Source organism: Oncorhynchus masou, chromosome 29 (genome assembly GCF_036934945.1).
Source record: "Oncorhynchus masou masou isolate Uvic2021 chromosome 29, UVic_Omas_1.1, whole genome shotgun sequence".
Taxonomy (NCBI): Eukaryota; Metazoa; Chordata; class Actinopteri; order Salmoniformes; family Salmonidae; genus Oncorhynchus; species Oncorhynchus masou.
The window spans coordinates 81,677,863-81,697,062 of NC_088240.1; the positions used below are offsets into that span (position 1 = coordinate 81,677,863).

The window sequence follows — 19,200 nt, forward strand, 5'->3', positions numbered from 1 at the left end:
TTGATAGCTTGAAGCTATAACCAGAAAGATTTTAGCTGTATGGCATCTTTGTTCAACTCTGAGCGGTTGTTTTGGGCCAGGCAAGTTAACCCCCCTCCCATTTTGGCACCGTGACTCTCTACCCAAACCAGATGTGACTGGTTTCAAGTGGCCAAGAGACATCATGTCATATCCTACTGCTATCTAGTGGATGGACTGGGAATCAGACAGGGAATATAAAAATATACAAAACATTAAGAACACCTTAGAGGTTGCTGGATCGAGTCCCCGATCTGACAAGGTAAAATTCTGTCGATCCTTCCCTGAACAAGGCAGTTAACCCACTGTTTCCCGGTCGGCCGTCATTGTAAATAAGAATTTGTTCTTAACTGACTTGCCTAGTTAAATAAAATAATAAAATATATAAATAATTTCAGAATTAATAAAGATGATTGGTTTTTAATAAAGATGACAGCTTTGTTATATTTCAGTCTTCTGTGATGTATATAAGTGTAATATTGGGATGAAAAGTCAAAACTGAAAACATTTCATCTCTATACAGTATGTGACATGGTACAGGTGTCTTCTTTTATAACCATGTGTACACTTTTGGTTCCAAGTAGATTTGTTTAAGACTACTAAGAATCACTCTTTGTGATGTTTCACCATAATAAAATGAGAGTTCAGTTCATGTAACAGGGTTGACCTTAAAATTAGGGGCAGACGTAAATTATTCACTAATCACATGAAAAAAAAAATCTTCAGAAATTACTTTTTCAAAGCAACAAAATAACTAGGGTTTTTACAATGATGGTGAAATGATGGGGTTCAGTGGGTTAAAATGTTCCTAAAATAACACATCTTTATTGCATTTACATGATCAAATATCTGATGTATTGAATTCTCCATCTGGCCTATATTAAAGGGCACTTCATTTAATATAACAGGCTTTTAAAACTCAATACTGGTGAACAATAGAGAATTGAAATATCAAAGGGACGCAAAAGGCACTCTTTTCATGGAACGACCCATCTACTTTTAATAAACTACTTCTCCTTATCTATAGCCTTCAATAAGCCACAATACACAGACTTGTAAGACTGGTTATCTAAGCTGGTCTCTGTTAAGAGCCTTTGAGTGGGGTATGGTAGAAGGTGCCAGGCGCAATATCGTTACAGTTTATACTGTCATGTTATATACAGTGCCTTGCGAAAGTATTCGACCCCTTTGAACTTTGCGATCTTTTGCCACATTTCAGGCTTCAAACATAAAGATATAAAACTGTATTTTTTTGTGAGGAATCAACAACAAGTGGGACACAATCATGAAGTGGAACGACATTTATTGGATATTTCAAACGTTTTTAACAAATCAAAAACTGAAAAATTGGGCGTGCAAAATTATTCAGCCCCTTTACTTTCAGTGCAGCAAACTCTCTCCAGAAGTTCAGTGAGGATCTCTGAATGATCCAATGTTGACCTAAATGACTAATGATGATAAATACAATCCACCTGTGTGTAATCAAGTCTCTGTATAAATGCACCTGCACTGTGATAGTCTCAGAGGTCCGTTAAAAGTGCAGAGAGCATCATGAAGAACAAGGAACACATCAGGCAGGTCCGGGATACTGTTGTGAAGAAGTTTAAAGACGGATTTTGATACAAAAAGATTTCCCAAGCTTTAAACATCCCAAGGAGCACTGTGTAAGCGATAATATTGAAATGGAAGGAGTATCAGACCACTGCAAATCTACCAAGACCTGGCCGTCCCTCTAAACTTTCAGCTCATACAAGGAGAAGACTGATCAGAGATGCAGCCAAGAGGCCCATGATCACTCTGGATGAACTGCAGAGATCTACAGCTGAGGTGGGAGACTCTGTCCATAGGACAACAATCAGTTGTATATTGCACAAATCTGGCCTTTATGGAAGAGTGGCAAGAAGAAAGCCATTTCGTAAAGATATCCATAAAAAGTGTTGTTTAAAGTTTGCCACAAGCCACCTGGGAGACACACCAAGCATGTGGAAGAAGGTGCTCTGGTCAGATGAAACCAAAATTGAACTTTTTGCCAACAATGCAAAATGTTATGTTTGGCGTAAAAGCAACACAGCTCATCACAATGAACACACCATCCCCACTGTCAAACATGGTGATGGCAGCATCATGGTTTGGGCCTGCTTTTCTTCAGCAGGGACAGGGAAGATGGTTAAAATTGATGGGAAGATGGATGGAGCCAAATACAGGACCATTCTGGAAGAACCTGATGGAGTCTGAAAAAGACCTGAGACTGGGACGGAGATTTGTCTTCCAACAAGACAATGATCCAAAACATAAAGCAAAATCTACAATGGAATGGTTCAAAAATAAACATATCCAGGTGTTAGAATGGCCAAGTCAAAGTCCAGACCTGAATCCAATTGAGAATCTGTGGAAAGAACTGAAAACTGCTGTTCACAAATGCTCTCCATCCAACCTCACTGAGCTCGAGCTGTTTTGCAAGGTGTAATGGGAAAAAATGTCAGTCTCTCGATGTGCAAAACTGATAGAGACATACCCCAAGCGACTTACAGCTGTAATCGCAGCAAAAGGTGGCGCGACAAAGTATTAACTTAAGGGGGCTGAATAATTTTGCACGCCCAATTTTTCAGTTTTTGATTTGTTAAAAAAGTTTGAAATATCCAATAAATGTTGTTCTACTTCATGATTGTGTCCCACTTGTTGTTGATTCTTCACAAAAAAATACAGTTTTATATCTTTATGTTTCAAGCCTGAAATGTGGCAAAAGGTCGCAAAGTTCAAGGGGGCCGAATACTTTCGCAAGGCACTGTATGTTTGTCCATGACCGTTAGGTCTATTCCAGCTTGTCCATGTGTCTGTGTGCAGGCTGGGACCTTGCTCCATCACACAGCTGAGGAAGGGAAAGTGCTAGAACTGGATGTCCTTCTAGCCATGGCTGCAGTTCATGTTCCCTCTCTTTCTTTTACAGTATCTCCCTTGAGCTCCTCTCTTTCCCCTCTCTATCACATCCCCTCACACCCCCTTTACCTCTACTCGTGCTTTGCTTCTCTAATTCTTTCTCCCCTCCACACTCTCATCTCCTCCCTCACAGTATTCTTTCAACCTGGAGTCAGGGGTAGACGTAACATAAACTCAAGTGATGTGAATAAATGATGGTTAATACGTGATTAGCAGTAATGGACAGAGTCACTACCATCATGGGACTTCGTACCCGAAAATGAACCGACCTCAAAAAGCACTAATCGCTCAGCACTAAACGTTGAATATCATACTAATTTCAGTATCCCGGATTTATATTTATTATGTTACGTCTAGTCTATGAGACCAGACTGCCTCTTTAATCTAACTTGACTTCATCTCTGCCTCCCTTCTCTCCCCCTCTGTCTTCCTCTAGATGTTTGGCTGTAGTGCATCAGCCCAGGTGAAGACCAGTAGAGAGACTAAGGGACAGTACCTCTCAACCAACATGTCCTTCTCTGTAGGGGTCATGTCTGCCGCGTACCTCTGCAAGGGGGTCTCAGGTAAACCCTACTACACCTTTCATCCCAAACCAACACCCATCCCAATCCTTGGACTAGAATAAATAGTGTCATTTTCTCCACTCTAAACAACAACTCATACAGTATGTACAGTACAGTGGGGGCTGGTGGGAGGAGCTATAGGAGGGCAGGCTCATTGTAATGCCTGGAATGGAGTAATGGAATGGAGTCAAACGTGGTGTCCATATATTTTATGTGTTTGATACCGTTCCAATAATTTCATTCCAGCCATTACAATGAGCCCATCCTCCTATAGTTGCTCCCACCAGCCTCCCTCCACTGGTAGAGTATATTGCTGCTTCAATGACAAACTGACATCCCTAATCCTAAAATGAAAACACACAGCAAATTTTCCAGTGTCAAATCAACACTGACAGCCAAATATGTTATCATGAACATTTTATTATTCAACACAATACAATATTTAAAAAGTCCTTATTTTGAGGGCCTAGTTTTACCCTGACACAGTAGCCTGCAAATCATGCTCTTCAGGCCTGCAAGTCACATTATGAAGGCTTGCAAAGTGAGGTAATTCATATTGGAATACAGGCAGAGTGGGGATATCCAACATTTTGGCTAAACCATCTAAACTGGAACAACCATTTCAATAACGGGCGCAATAAATCCAAGTAAGAGATTGGATTAGTTTAGAAAAATGTACGTTATTTATATTTAAGTAGCATAAGATTAATGGGCAGGGTGCCCTGGGTGATGCTGCTCCCATACGCTCTGTGTCAGGTGCTGGGAGCTTACCTGGCCTCTGGCCTGGTCTTCCTGGTCTACTATGGTCAGTCAGACACACTCACACACCAGTCCCACCAATCACTGGTGTCATGTCAGCTTGTTACATGCATATTCAGTAGCATGATGATATAGTGTGTCATGATGACTGTCACTGAAAAACCAGCTCCCTCTCTCTGTCAGATGCTATCATGGACTTCAGTGGAGGGAATTTGACAGTGTATGGGGCTAATGAGACCGCGTCCATCTTTGCCACCTATCCCTCCGACCACCTATCTCTCAGCAGCAGCATCCTAGACCAGGTCAGACCAATATGGTACAGTATGAAGCAGGAACGGATGATGGTCGTCACTAACTCAAAAGGAACTCACTCATCTGAGCCATCTTTGTTGCAGGTGAATGGTAACAGCTGAATAAGATGAGAAAAAGAAGAAACCCACACACTGATCTTGATAGTATCACTGCTCTTTAATAACTTTACGTATCGACTTCAAGGCCTTCCTCAGAGCGTTTGGCCTTCATCACTAACCTCCACAGCTACAAAGTCATAAACCCTGCCTATTTTCCTACATTTCTCTTCTTAAAATGAGTTTTTAAACCTAACCCTAACCTTAAACCACACTGCTAACCTTATGCTTAACCCTAACCTTAAACCACACTGCTAACCTTATGCTTAACCCTAACCTTAAACCACACTGCTAACCTTATGCTTAACCCTAACCTTAAACCACTCTGCTAATCTTATGCTTAACCCTAAACTTAAACCACACTGCTAACCTTATGCTTAACCCTAACCTTAAACCACACTGCTAATCTTATGCTTAACCCTAACCTTAAACCACACTGCTAACCTTATGCTTAACCCTAACCTTAAACCACACTGCTAATCTTATGCTTAACCCTAACCTTAAACCACACTGCTAACCTTATGCTTAACCCTAACCTTAAACCACACTGCTAACCTTATGCTTAACCCTAACCTTAAACCACACTGCTAATCTTATGCTTAACCCTAACCTTAAACCACACTGCTAACCTTATGCTTAACCCTAACCTTAAACCACACTGCTAACCTTATGCTTAACCCTAACCTTAAACCACACTGCTAACCTTATGCTTAACCCTAACCTTAAACCACACTGCTAACCTTATGCTTAACCCTAACCTTAAACCACACTGCTAACCTTATGCTTAACCCTAACCTTAAACCACACTGCTAACCTTATGCTTAACCCTAACCTTAAACCACACTGCTAACCTTATGCTTAACCCTAACCTTAAACCACACTGCTAACCTTATGCTTAACCCTAACCTTAAACCACACTGCTAACCTTATGCTTAACCCTAACCTTAAACCACACTGCTAACCTTATGCTTAACCCTAACCTTAAACCACACTGCTAACCTTATGCTTAACCCTAACCTTAAACCACACTGCTAACCTTATGCTTAACCCTAACCTTAAACCACACTGCTAACCTTATGCTTAACCCTAACCTTCAATTAAGATTACATTATCATTAACTCACTAGCTTTAAGCACCAGCTGTCAGAGCAGCTCACAGATTACTGCACCTGTACATAACCCATCTATAATTTAGCCCAAACAACTACCTCTTTCCCTACTGTATTTATGTATTTATTAATTTTGCTCCTTTGCACCCCATTATTTTCATTTCTACTTTGCACATTCTTCCATTGCAAATCTCCCATTCCAGTGTTTTACTTGCTATACTGTATTTACTTTGCCACCATGGCCTTTTTTTGCCTTTACCTCCCTTATCTCACCTCATTTGCTCACATCGTATAAGGACTTGTTTATACTGTATTATTGACTGTATGTTTTAATCCATGTGTAACTCTGTGTTGTTGTTTGTGTCAAACTGCTTTGCGTTATCTTGGCCAGGTCGCAGTTGTAAATGAGAACTTGTTCTCAACTTGCCTACCTGGTTAAATAAAGTTGAAATAAAAAAAAATATTTAAATTGTTACGATACAGACAATTTTGACTTTGTGGCTGTGCTATCTAGTGGAAACCATAATGGTGTCATAAATGTGAAGATTCTGAAACATAAGAAAACTAAATGAAACTGAATATTGTTTTTAACAACTGACTCTGAGAGCTTTGTTCTATCTGCATTTTGTCCACATTTAGTTATTTTTGTTTATTATTTATTTAACCAGGTAGGCCAGTTGAGAACAAGTTCTCATTTACAACTGCGACCTGGCCAAGATAAAGCATAGCAATTCGACACATACAACAACACAGAGTTACACATGGAATAAACAAAACATACAGTCAATAATACAGTAGAACAAAAGAAAACAAAGTATATATACAGTGAGTGCAAATAAGGTAAGATAAGGGAGTTAAGACAATAAATAGGCCATGGTGGTGAAGTGATTACAATATAGCAGTTAAACACTGGAATGGTAGATGTGCAGAAGATGAATGTGCAAGTAGAGATACTGGGGTGCAAAGGAGCAAGATAAATAAATAAATACAGTATGGGGATGAGGTGGGTAGATAGATGGGCTGTTTACAGATGGGCTATGTACAGGTGCAGTAATCTGTGAGCTGCTCTGACAGCTGGTGCTTAAAGCTAGTGAGGGAGATATGAGTCTCCAGCTTCAGAGATTTATTGACATAGCCTTGTTCTGTTCAATGTTCTCTACCTATATAGTACCCTAAATAACCCAATTCATGTTAAGTTCAAATGAATACAAGATAACATTGTTGACACCATTCAAACCAATGAGGGATTGGAACTTTAATTAATCCAATTATCTCAGAATCATTGTTTGCAGATAGAACCTTATTGTCCCAAGCTCCCAAAATGTCTCATATTCTATAGGTGGTGGCCACTGCCATGTTGATGCTCTGCATCCTCCCATTGGATGACCAGAAGAATAGTCCTGCCCCCGACGCTCTGATCCCGCCCATCGTTGCCGTGGTAGTCCTGGGGATCGGCATGTTGATGTCGTCCAATTGCGGCGGAGCGATAAACCCTGCCCGTGACCTGTGGCCACGCCTCTTGACACTGACCGCCGGCTGGGGCACTGAGGTGTTCACGTAGGTCTAACACACAAACACCTTTTGACCTGAGTCAGCAGGTGTGCAACATGTCAGGTATTACAGGAAGTGGTCAGTGGGTCAGTTAAGTGCACGGGAGAGAAGAGTGAACCATATGAAAGGAGTGGCCTAGTCCTGGACTAGAGGTAGATCTGGTTTGTGTGTTTGTGAGTGTGTTGGTGCCCAGTGTGCCACGCACAGGAGGCTGCTGAGGGGAGGATGGCTCATATTAATGGCTGGAATGGAGTGAATGGAATGGTGTCAAACACATAGAAACCATGTGTTTGATGTGGTCGATACCGTTCCATTTATTCCATTCCGGCCATTACTATGAGCCGGTTCTGTCACGTTCTGACCTTAGTTCCTTTTATGTCTTTGTGTTAGGTTGGTCAGGGCGTGAGTTGGGGTGGGTAGTCTATGTTCTTTTTTCTAGGTTGTTATATTTCTATTTGTTTGGCCTAGTATGGTTCTCAATCAGAGGCAGGTGTCATTCGTTGTCATTCGTTGATTGAGAATCATACTTAGGTAGCCTGTTTTTCCCATTTTGGTTGTGGGTGTTTAATTTCTGTTTAGTGTCTGTTCACCTGGCAGAACTGTTTCGTTTTCTATTTGTTATTATCTTGTGTAGTGTTCAGTTTGTTCGATTAAAACATGACGAACATTTACCATGCTGCATTTTGGTCCACCTCTCCTTCCACCAACGAGAAGCGTTACAGGTTCTCCCCAATTAAGGCACCACCAGCCGCCTGTGGTGCCAAGTGTGCCTGTAAGGCACTTTTCGTCTATAGGAACATCTACCACCAGATACCAATGCTAGACCAGGCACATGACGGACACACATGGCACAGACACCATATTTCAATTTGGAACTGGGCACAAGTTGTTAAAGTGAAGTTAATTCACTTGCAGACTTGGAAACAAATCCTCCCTCCTCCTCGTCTCTCTAGGTGTTTTAACTACTGGTTCTGGGTTCCCATGATGGCTCCTCTGCTGGGAGGGATGGTGGGCTCTGGGATGTATCTGGTCTTCATCGCATGGCACCTGCCCGACCTTCCAATGAACCCTCCCATAGACAGCTCCTATAACAAGCCCACCACGGAGGTGTGGAAGCAGCCCCCAGCACCAGAGAAGGAAGGGGTGGAGTTGAAAACTGCGGTTTTCTAGAAAGGGTAGAGAGATAAACTGTTGAAGTGAGATTGAAATGAAAAGATTTTCGCTCAATCACTGAATTCCAACTGACTTGCAAGAGACTCCTACTAGATGTGACCCACTGGGCAAAAACTGGTGAATCAATGTTGTTTCCGTGTCATTTCAACCCGAAAATGAATGTAATGATGTTGAATCAACGTGAAAAACTGATTGGATTTGCAAAAACTCGTCAATATAACGGCATTTCATCTTATTTTCACCCAACTTTTCACCTAATTCCAATGTTGTTGATTTCATGTTGAATTCACGTTAGTTGACAACCCAACGAAATGTAAATCAAAACTAGATGTTGAATTGACTGCTTTGCCCAGTGGGGAGACATTTCTCTGGCTGTTTCCTATAGGAGAAAGGACATGCTAACAGACTGATGGGAGAACATTTGTCCAAGCCTCCTCTCCTGTCATTTTGTTCTATTGAGATGCTACTGCTGATTGAGGATCAGGTGTATATATTAGTAGTGAGCTTCAAAAACACAGTCAGAGGTAAAAGGAGAAGTTGATACTATGATTAGAGCCAGGCGTTCTGGTTGTTTTTTTGAGGGGTTTATCTTTGACAGGTATTTACAACATTATCCACTGGGTTTGCTGCAGGGAGAAAATCCAAGGAAACACTCTTTAATTGAAACAAGCTGTCTCCAATCAATAATTCATTGTTTGGTTGTGAGTGAGTGTTTCGGGGAGGTGTAGCTCAAGTCAGGGGAGGCGTAGCTCAAGTGAGGGGAGGCGTAGCTCAAGTCAGGGGAGGCGTAGCTCAAGTCAGGGGAGGCGTAGCTCAAGTCAGGGGAGGCGTAGCTCAAGTCAGGGGAGGCGTAGCTCAAGTCAGGGGAGGAGTAGCTCAAGTCAGGGGAGGAGTAGCTCAAGTCAGGGGAGGCGTAGCTCAAGTCAGGGGAGGCGTAGCTCAAATCAGGGGAGGCGGAGCTCAAGTCAGGGGAGGTGTAGCTCAAGTCAGGGGAGGTGTAGCTCAAGTCAGGGGAGGTGTAGCTCAAGTCAGGGGAGGTGTAGCTCAAGTCAGGGGAGGTGTAGCTCAAGTCAGGGGAGGAGTAGCTCAAGTCAGGGGAGGTGTAGATCAAGTCAGGGGAGTTGTAGCTCAAGTCAGGGGAGGTGTAGCTCAAGTCAGGGGAGGTGTAGCTCAAGTCAGGGGAGTTGTAGCTCAAGTCAGGGGAGGTGTAGCTCAAGTCAGGGGAGGTGTAGCTCAAGTCAGGGAGGCGTAGCTCAAGTCAGGGAGGCTTAGCTCAAGTCAGGGGAGGTGTAGCTCAAGTCAGGGGAGGTGTAGCTCAAGTCAGGGGAGGAGTAGCTCAAGTCAGGGGAGGTGTAGATCAAGTCAGGGGAGGTGTAGCTCAAGTCAGGGGAGGCGTAGCTCAAGTCAGGGGAGGTGTAGCTCAAGTCAGGGGAGGAGTAGATCAAGTCAGGGGAGGTGTAGCTCAAGTCAGGGGAGGTGTAGCTCAAGTCAGGGGAGGCGTAGCTCAAGTCAGGGGAGGTGTAGCTCAAGTCAGGGGAGGAGTAGATCAAGTCAGGGGAGGTGTAGCTCAAGTCAGGGGAGGTGTAGCTCAAGTCAGGGGAGGTGTAGCTCAAGTCAGGGGAGGAGTAGCTCAAGTCAGGGGAGGTGTAGATCAAGTCAGGGGAGGTGTAGCTCAAGTCAGGGGAGGTGTAGATCAAGTCAGGGGAGGTGTAGCTCAAGTCAGGGGAGGTGTAGCTCAAGTCAGGGGAGGTGTAGCTCAAGTCAGGGGAGGCGTAGCTCAAGTCAGGGGAGGCTTAGCTCAAGTCAGGGGAGGTGTAGCTCAAGTCAGGGGAGGCGTAGCTCAAGTCAGGGGAGGCGTAGCTCAAGTCAGGGGAGGCGTAGCTCAAGTCAGGGGAGGCGTAGCTCAAGTCAGGGGAGGCGTAGATCAAGTCAGGGGAGGCGTAGCTCAAGTCAGGGGAGGCGTAGCTCAAGTCAGGGGAGGTGTAGCTCAAGTCAGGGGAGGCTTAGCTCAAGTCAGGGGAGGCGTAGCTCTATGAAAGTAATTGCACAAAGCCTATTATTTGGCAGAGAATGCTGTTTGTATACTGAACAAAAGTATAAACGCAACATGTAAAGTGTTGGTCCCATGTTTCATGAGCTGAAATAAAAGATTCCAGAAATGTTCCATACACAAAAAAGCTTATTTCCCTCATTTTGTGCACAAATTTGTGTACATACCTGTTAGTGAGCGTTTCTCTTTTGCCAAGACAATTCATCCACCTGACAGGTGTGGCATCTCAAGAAGTTGATTAAACAGCATGATAATTACACAGGTGCACCTTGTGCTGGGCACAACAAAAGGCCACTCTAAAATGTGCAGTTTTGTCACACAACGCCATAGATGTTTCAAGTTTTGAGGGAGTGTGCAATTGGCACGCTGACTGCAGGAATATCCACCAGAGTTGTTGCCAGATAATTGAATGTTAATTTCTTTACCGTAAGCCACCTCCAACATCGTTTTTGATGTGGCAGAACGTCCGACCAGCCTCACAACCGCAGACCATGTATAACCTTCTTCACCTGCAGGATTGAGACCAGCCACTTGGACAACTGATGAAACTGAGTATTTCTGTCTATAATAAAGCCCTTTTGTGGGGAAAAACTCATTCTGATTGGCTGGGCCTTGCTCCCCAGTGGGTGGGCCTATGCCCTCCGAGGCCCACCCATGGCTGCGCTCCTGAGCAGTCATGTGAAACCCATAGATTGGAGCTTTATGAATTTATTTCAATTGACTGATTTCCTTATATGAACTATAACTTAATCAAATTGTTGCATGTTGCGTTTATATTTTTCAATAAAGATCAGTGATTATACACCTCACTTTGCTCAAGCTGATTCTCTCCAAGACTCAATCCCTGATCATTGGAGGTTGTAAAATGATGCAATTAGGACAGTTCAATGGGGAGAAGAGATGAATCCAACCAGAAAAAAACTCTAAATCACAATATCGCTTGAAAAAAAGAACACCAATGAAAACATTTCTGAAAAACCTGCAATGTAGCATTATATTATAAAAGGAAAGACAGGACACACAGCCATCGGAAGTCAAATAACCACATTACACTGTCTGAGAAGAACACACATCATTGTGTGTCAGTGTATTTGTCTGTAGTTTATGCAGATGCTTTCAGTTGTTGTTTTTTTACCTTTAGTTCATTACATGTGTTAATGAATGCACACATTTTGGGATTGTCAACTTTTTTGAGGGATGTTGGCACTTGCAAAAGCCATATCCTCAGCATTTACGTTTTTACTTTCATTTCTGTGGCAAATGAAAATGGCTACTTTGTTCGGAAAATAGGCTACTTGTGTCTGTATATATATATATATACTGTATATATATTATATATAATCCCTATTATTCCAATATAATGTTGATAAGACAATGAATAAGTGAAATGTTTTTTGCTAATGTCCTTAAGACAGGCGAATAATTTGGTGCATTAGGGTAAAGTGTAGGCTGCTGATGTCACACCCTGACCATAGTTTGCTTTGTATGTTCTATGTTTTGTTTTGTCAGGGTGTGATCTGAGTGGGCATTCTATGTTGGATGTCTTGTTTGTCAGTTTCTGTGTTTGGGCCTGATATGGTTCTCAATCAGAGGCAGGTGGTAGTCATTGTCTCTGATTGAGAACCATATTTAGGTAGCCTGTTTGGTGTTGGGTTTTGTGGGTGATTGTTCCTGTCTTTGTGTTTGTTACACCAGATAGGGCTGTTTTTGGTTTTTCACATTTCTTGTTTTGTATATTGTTCATTTATCATCTTCATTAAAGATGTATCACAATAACCACTCTGCGTTTTGGTCCGCCTCTCCTTCAACAGGAAAAAGCCATGACAGCTGATGAGTAAGCATTTCACTGTAAGGTCTACACCTGTTGTATTCGGCGCACGTGACAAACTTTGATTTGAGAATAATTGTCAGCAAACATTTCATTTGAAGTCAAGGTTAGGAATTTATTTTGGACGAACTGGATAATTATGTTAGATGATCATGGTATGCACACGTGACAATGAATTCACATGTGGTGTGAGAAGGTGCTATATCTGCCTACTGAGGTTGAATGATCGAAATGCTCAGCAGAAAACCCCCCACCAAAATTATGATTATTTTACTATAATTTTATTACTCTGTGAAAATCTAATGGTTGCACTTATGCCAATAACACGAGTGTAATCGTTTCCTGTGTAACGGCTGTCGTTGGTGGAAGAAGGTGATGTTTAATAAAATAAACAGAACCCTAAATGACCAAAAACAACAGAGTGAACTACACGAAACAGTTCTGTATGGTAGACACAGAAAACAACTACCCACAACCCATAGTGGGAAACAGGCTGCCTAAGTATGATTCTCAATCAGAGGCAATGATTGACAGCTGCCTCTGATTGGGAACCATACCAGGCAAAAACCAGAAATACAAAACATAGAACAAAAACATAGGAACAAGAGCATAGAACGCCAACCCTAGTCACACCCTGGCCTAACCAAAATAGAGAATAAAAAGCCTCTCTATGGCCAGGGCGTGACAGTACCCCCCCCCCACCCCAAAGGTGCGGACTCCGGCCACAAAACCTGACTCTAAAGGGGAGGGTCCGGGTGGGCCCTCTTACGGCGGCGGCTCGGGTGCGGGCCTCGGGTGCGGGACCCTCGCAGTGGGCCCCGGACTGAAGACCCTCAGAGGGCGCCACTGGACTGAGGGGCGCCTCTGGACTGAGGGGCTGCGATTCTGGCAGCTCCGGAGTGAAGGGCGGCTCTGGTAGCTCCGGAGTGAAGGGCGGCTCTGGCAGCGCCGGAGTGAAGGGCGGCTCTGGTAGCTCCGGACTGGAGGGAGGCTCTGGCAGGGCCGGACTGGAGGGAGAATCTGGCAGCTCCGGGCTGGAGGGAGACTCTGGCAGCTCCGGGCTGGAGGGAGACTCTGGCAGCTCCGGGCTGGAGGGAGACTCTGGCAGCTCCGGGCTGGAGGGAGACTCTGGCAGCTCCGGGCTGGAGGGAGACTCTGGAGGAAGGAGATGGAGAGACAGCCTGGTCCTTGGAGGAGGCACAGGATAGACCGGGCCGTGGAGGCGCACTGGAGGCGCAGTGGAGGCGCAATCAGAGGCAATGATTGACAGCTGCCTCTGATTGGGAACCATACCAGGCCAAAACCAGAAATACAAAAAATAGAACAAAAACATAGAAAAAAGAACATAGAACGCCACCCTAGTCACACCCTGGCCGAACCAAAATAGAGAATAAAAAGCCTCTCTGTGACCAGGGCGTGACATACTGTTATTTCATAAGCACCTTATCTGTGGAGTAATTATGAATAAGTAATTATAAACCTGTGTATATACATTTCTGGAGTTGAGGCTTTTTCTATGAGCACATTTAGGGCTTCTGCATGCATGCGACCATGGGTCTGTGTTTGTGCTGCTTATGGCTAATGGATCTAGTTTAAAGGGTAGATAGATGTACAGGGCTCTATCTTCGGGAATTGACAGAAGCTAGCAATTTGTATAGACTAGCGAATATTACCCGTAAAGACATCAAATCAAATGTAAGCCTACGCATGCACACAGTGCCTTGGCACAAGATAAGCTATTTTGAAATATTGTTGTTGGTATAAAAAACTTTTATTTTAAAGATTAACCATCCATGGGTTTATGGTGATAAGATAGGCGCGGCCTACATTGCTCGAATGCAATGCAATTTAGTCTGCCATTTCTGGAGAAGTGCAAATATCATTTTGGGGTGGTGTCATGTTGTGTAAATGATTGGAGACAGGGTCAGGAATACGTAAGTGGGGGGGGGGGGGGGGGGGTTAATACGCCACCCAAATAATACAACATGCCATGATGCCCAAAACAAACATATACAAAAACAGGATGTAACCCAAACAAAAGAGCTAGGTTAAACCTCTAATAAATATGCGCGGGAACGAGACCCGAAATAACAAGTGCACAATACACATAGCACGAAAGCCGAAACAACAAAGCACAGGTACTCACAAGACCAACGGACATGGGACCAATAATCGACCAGGCAATGGTGAACTGAGGGCACATGTATACAATCACCAATTAGGTCGCAGTTGTAAATGAGAACTTGTTCTCAACTGGCCTACCTGGTTAAAACCTCTTTGGGCTGCAATCCCGTTAACGGGATGATATGACAACAGCCAGTGAAAGTGCAGGGCCAAATTCAAAACAACAGAAATCTCATAATTAAAATTCCTCAAACATACATGTATCTTTTACTGTTTTAAAGGTAGTCTTGTTGTTAATCCCACCACAGTGTTGTCCCATTTCAAATAGGCTTTACGGCGAAAGCACCACAAACGATTATGTTAGGTCAGAGCCAAGTCACAGAAAAACACAGCCATTTTTCCAGCCAAAGAGAGGAGTCACAAAAAGCACAAATAGAGAGAAAATGAGTCACTAACTGTCACGAACCGGCTCAAAGCCCGCAACAAAAGGGAGACAACGTGGAGATAAGGAGTAACAAAATATATATTTATTAACTAAAGCAACTAAGGAAAATATACAATGGTGTGTGTAATCAGTAATGTAAGTGAGTGTTTTGCATGCATGAATGTGATAATGCAGGGTTTTGAAAGGAGCTAAGGCAAACAACCAAAAACCACCAAGAAACACAACAAAAACTATCAAAGTGTCTGCATGGAGAGAGTCTCCTCCATGAATGGGGAAGTGGTGTATTTATCCTGGGAGACACCGGGCCCAGGTGTTTCCCATGTAGCTGATGACCCTCCCAACTCTGCCCACCAGCATCCTAATAAGGAAACAAAGAGAGAATACGGTGGAGGGTCGTCACACTAACCTTTGAGGATCTTCATCAGATGACACTCATAGGACTTCATGTTACACAATGTATGTTTTGTTTGATAAAGTTCATATTTATATAAAAAAATCGGAGTTTACATTGGCGCGTTACATTCACTAGTTCCAAAAACATCCAGTGATTTTGCATAGCCACATCGATTCAACAGAAATACTCATTATAAATGTAGATGATAATACATACACATGGAATAAGTTATACACATGGAATTATAGATATACCTCTCCTTAATGCAACCGCTGTGTCAGATTTCAAAAAAACTTTACGGAAAAAGCAAACCATGCAATAATCTGAGACGGCGCTCAGAACAAGTCATATTAGCTGCCATGTTGGAGTCAACATAAACCATAAATTACATGATAAATGTTCCCTTACCTTTGATGATCATCAGAATGCACTCCCAGGAATCCCAGGTCCACAATAAATGTTGGTTTTGTTCGATAATGTCCGTTATTTATGTCCAAATACCTCTTTTTGTTAGCGCGTTTGGTATACATATCCAAAGGCTCGTTCTGGTCAAGCGTTAGTTCGAATAAAAACTTCAAAAAGTTAATTTACAGGTCAAAGAAACCTTTCAAACTAAGTACAGAATCAATCATTAGGATGCTTTAATCATATATCTTCAATAAAGTTCAACCAGAGAGGAAGTCATGTGGAATGCGCGTGACCAGAAAATGGCTGACTGCCAGACACCTGTTCATTCTGTTCTTATTCAGTCCAACAACACAGTAGAAGCCTCATTCAAATTTCTATAGATGGTTGACATGTAGTGGAAGCCCTAGGAAGTGCAACTTCATTCATATCTCAAGGGGATTTCAATGGGAACTGTGTTGAAAACCTACCAACCTCAGATTTCTCACTTCCTGTTTGGATTTCTCCTCAGGTTTTTGCCTGCCATATGAGTTCTATTATACTCACAGACATCATTCAAACAGTTTTAGAAACTTCAGAGTGTTTTCTATCCAATACTAATAATACTATGCATATATTAGTAACTGGGACTGAGGAGCAGGCCATTTACTCTGGGCACCTTTTCATCCAAGCTACTCAATACTGCCCCTGCAGCCATGAGACGTTTTAACAATCCATCCTTAATGACTAAATAATACACACTAATACAACAAACACTATATGGAAACATAAATGGTATCCAAGACTATTTCAAACCAATACATGTATGTATATTCGATATTCATCAATGACTGTTATAGACCTATATCCAATTATAAAGCTTCCTGTTAGGATTTTTATTACAATCCTCATAAAAAAACAGTCTAAACATTATCCCCTTGTTTCATGTGTCTCTTCTCAGGTCGGTGTTAGCTGGTCCCCTGCAAGAAGGTGAGGTGCCGGAGGTCCCTCCGCCCCCTCTGGACATCGAGGGGTCCCCAGCATACACAGTACGTGCTATTCTGGACTCTAGACGCTGGGTGAGGGGCCTGCAGTTCCTCGTGGACTGGGAGGGGTACAGTCCGGAGGAGAGGTGCTAGGTACGAGTGGGGGACATTGTGGATCGTCACTGTTGAGGGATTTCCTTCGCCTCCATCTGGATCGTCCTGCACCTTGCCCTCTGGGAGGGCCGCGTCGGGGGCGGGGGGGTGTACTGTCACGACTCCTACCGAAGGTGGCTCCTCTGCCTGTTCGGGTGGCGCTCTGCGGTCGTCGTCACCTGTCTACTAGCTGCCACCGATCCCTTTTCCCCTTTCTGTTGGTTTTGTCTTATTAGTTACACCTGTTTCTTGTTTATATTTTTAGTTGGGCTATTTAAACCGGTAAGGCCCGTCTGCTCTTTGTGCGGGCTTATTTTTCCTCTGTGTTTATGTGTGGTAGTGTGTTACATTTTGTTTGTTTCTCCGGACTAGTTGGGGCCTGGTTTTGGGCCAATAGTTTATGTTCGCCCGGTATTGGCATATACGATTTTCTCCTGCGCCTGACTCCGCACCCACTACGCCCAAGTGCGTCACACCTGTTGGCTTGGATTAGGTTCTAAATACTTAACATAAATCTACCATTAAGCCAAGGCTATGCCATTTCTTTCTTCTCATTGGTTCAAATTACAAATATGTCAAAGAACTATAAACTCGTTCATAATGATCAATTACACAATTTACCTTGAAATCAGTATTACTAATGACCTTAAATTCATTATCCAAATGGCTCTCCCATGAGACTGATCAGACCACAAAGGAGAGCCATGATAGAGGTCAACAGTTATACCACCCTTTTACAGTCGTGTTTCCTACTATATTATACAAATGAAAGAAAAACCATAAAACAATTTCTACATGTTGTATCCCAGGATTCCAGAACATTCCCTTTATCAAAAGAATTCACGTGTTTAATTAAAACTCAGAAAATAAACTTCTAATATTCCATATGTGTGTGTACCCCTTTAAGATATCGTCTCTATGAAAAATGGAATTCTCCTCAAACCCAAAGACTACCCCCAGGTTCTAAACAAACAAAACATTTTCAGGCCATTTCAATTTGGTAGAAATATGCCTCTCTCACTCACTCCCTTCAAGATTCAAGCCCCAAGAAAACATTTCAAAAGAAATGCAATGAAGCACTCCTTTTCACAGAAAAAAACCCTTGGTCAGCATTCGTTACACTACCCCGATTCAGAAACCCAAACGTTGACTACAAACAAAACTAATAATGGTGATATCTTCTCATTGTACTCCCTCCAATCATTAGTTTTAAATTTCCTCAATGGTTATATGTACTTAATTGAGCATGTGCTACCCTTGGATACAATACTGTACTTTAAATCTATGAAATTCCCCTACTACTTGACTAGTTTAGCCCAAGTTTGCTTTGCAACATTAAAACCCATTCAGTCGGTGTGCAAACAGTCTCTCAAAGTGCTTGATAGGAATACCCTGCCATTAGACCCACACAACTGTGATTAATGTGCACTGTCCCTGTAAAATGAAATAAACTCAACCTGCAATCCACTTTACTGACCTGGCATTGTTCCACGTAATGGAAACAGATTATAATGTTAGAATACCTTAACTTCCTGTTAAATTAATTGGTGTTACCTAAACAATCAAACCAATAATCAATAACCAGAAACTATCACAAAACTTTTACGATTCAACTTTTCAGACCTGAATATCTTACAGCCAAATATAGCCCAGTGAGCATGACTAACTCCCCTCCAACCACGTTCTGAGAGAGAAAACATATTTCAACCCTGCAGGCGCGACACAAAACGCAGAAATAAAAATATAAATCATACCTTACCTTTGACAAGCTTCTTCTGTTGGCACTCCTATATGTCCCATAAAATTCACAAATGGTCCTTTTGTTCGATTAATTCCATCATATATATCCAAAATGTCAATTTATTTGGCGCGTTTGATCCAGAAAAACACAGATCCAACTTGTTCAACGTGACTACAAAATATCTCAAAGTTACCTGTAAACTTTGCCAAAACATTTCAAACTACTTTTGTAATACAACTTTAGGTATTTTTTAAAGTAAATAATCAATCAAATTGAAGAAGGGATGATCTGTGTTCAATACAGGAAGAAAACAAACTGACGCTACCTTTCTGGTCACACGCCTCTATCTAACAGTACACTTGAAGTGACCCTCGTTTTGAACAGGGCTACTTTTTCATTACACAAAGGAATAACCTCAATTACTGAAGAGTGGTGACATCCAGTGGAAGCGGTAGGAACTGCAAGAAGGTCCCTTAGAAATCTGGATTCCCAATGAAACCCATTCTTGGGGGCTATGGTAGGCGAGGCTCTTCATTGAGCTGCACCACCCACCACTGCAACTGGAGTCCGATGGGCTCT

At 42.6% G+C, this 19,200-nt stretch overlaps 2 protein-coding genes across 2 annotated transcripts; one reads left to right on the top strand and one right to left on the bottom strand.

Annotated features, from left to right (window-relative positions):
• The first annotated feature begins 3,448 nt into the window (after positions 1–3,448).
• LOC135519777 (aquaporin-10-like) lies at positions 3,449–8,513 on the top strand. The gene is made up of 5 exons (XM_064944996.1): positions 3,449–3,524; positions 4,192–4,323; positions 4,461–4,579; positions 7,132–7,349; positions 8,297–8,513. The coding sequence occupies exons 1-5, from the start codon at positions 3,464–3,466 to the stop codon at positions 8,511–8,513; spliced, it is 747 nt and encodes a 248-aa protein (XP_064801068.1). The 5' UTR covers positions 3,449–3,463.
• A 691-nt stretch (positions 8,514–9,204) lies between these two features.
• Positions 9,205–11,059, bottom strand: LOC135519778 (cuticle protein 16.5-like). The gene is made up of 2 exons (XM_064944997.1): positions 10,992–11,059; positions 9,205–9,748 (listed from the first exon to the last, which is right to left on the bottom strand). The coding sequence occupies exons 1-2, from the start codon at positions 11,057–11,059 to the stop codon at positions 9,205–9,207; spliced, it is 612 nt and encodes a 203-aa protein (XP_064801069.1).
• Between the last annotated feature and the right edge of the window lie 8,141 nt (positions 11,060–19,200).

Coding starts and splice junctions, on each gene's coding strand:
- LOC135519778 (XM_064944997.1), bottom strand. CDS start 11,059: ATGGTCTGCGGTTGTGAGGCTGGTCGGACGTTCTGCCACATCAAAAAC. Junction 9,749..10,991: donor GATGTTGGAGGTGGCTTACG/GTAAAGAAATTA, acceptor CCCTGACTTGAG/CTACACCTCCCCTGACTTGA.
- LOC135519777 (XM_064944996.1), top strand. CDS start 3,464: ATGTCCTTCTCTGTAGGGGTCATGTCTGCCGCGTACCTCTGCAAGGGG. Junction 4,580..7,131: donor GCAGCAGCATCCTAGACCAG/GTCAGACCAATA, acceptor CATATTCTATAG/GTGGTGGCCACTGCCATGTT. Junction 7,350..8,296: donor TGGGGCACTGAGGTGTTCAC/GTAGGTCTAACA, acceptor TCGTCTCTCTAG/GTGTTTTAACTACTGGTTCT.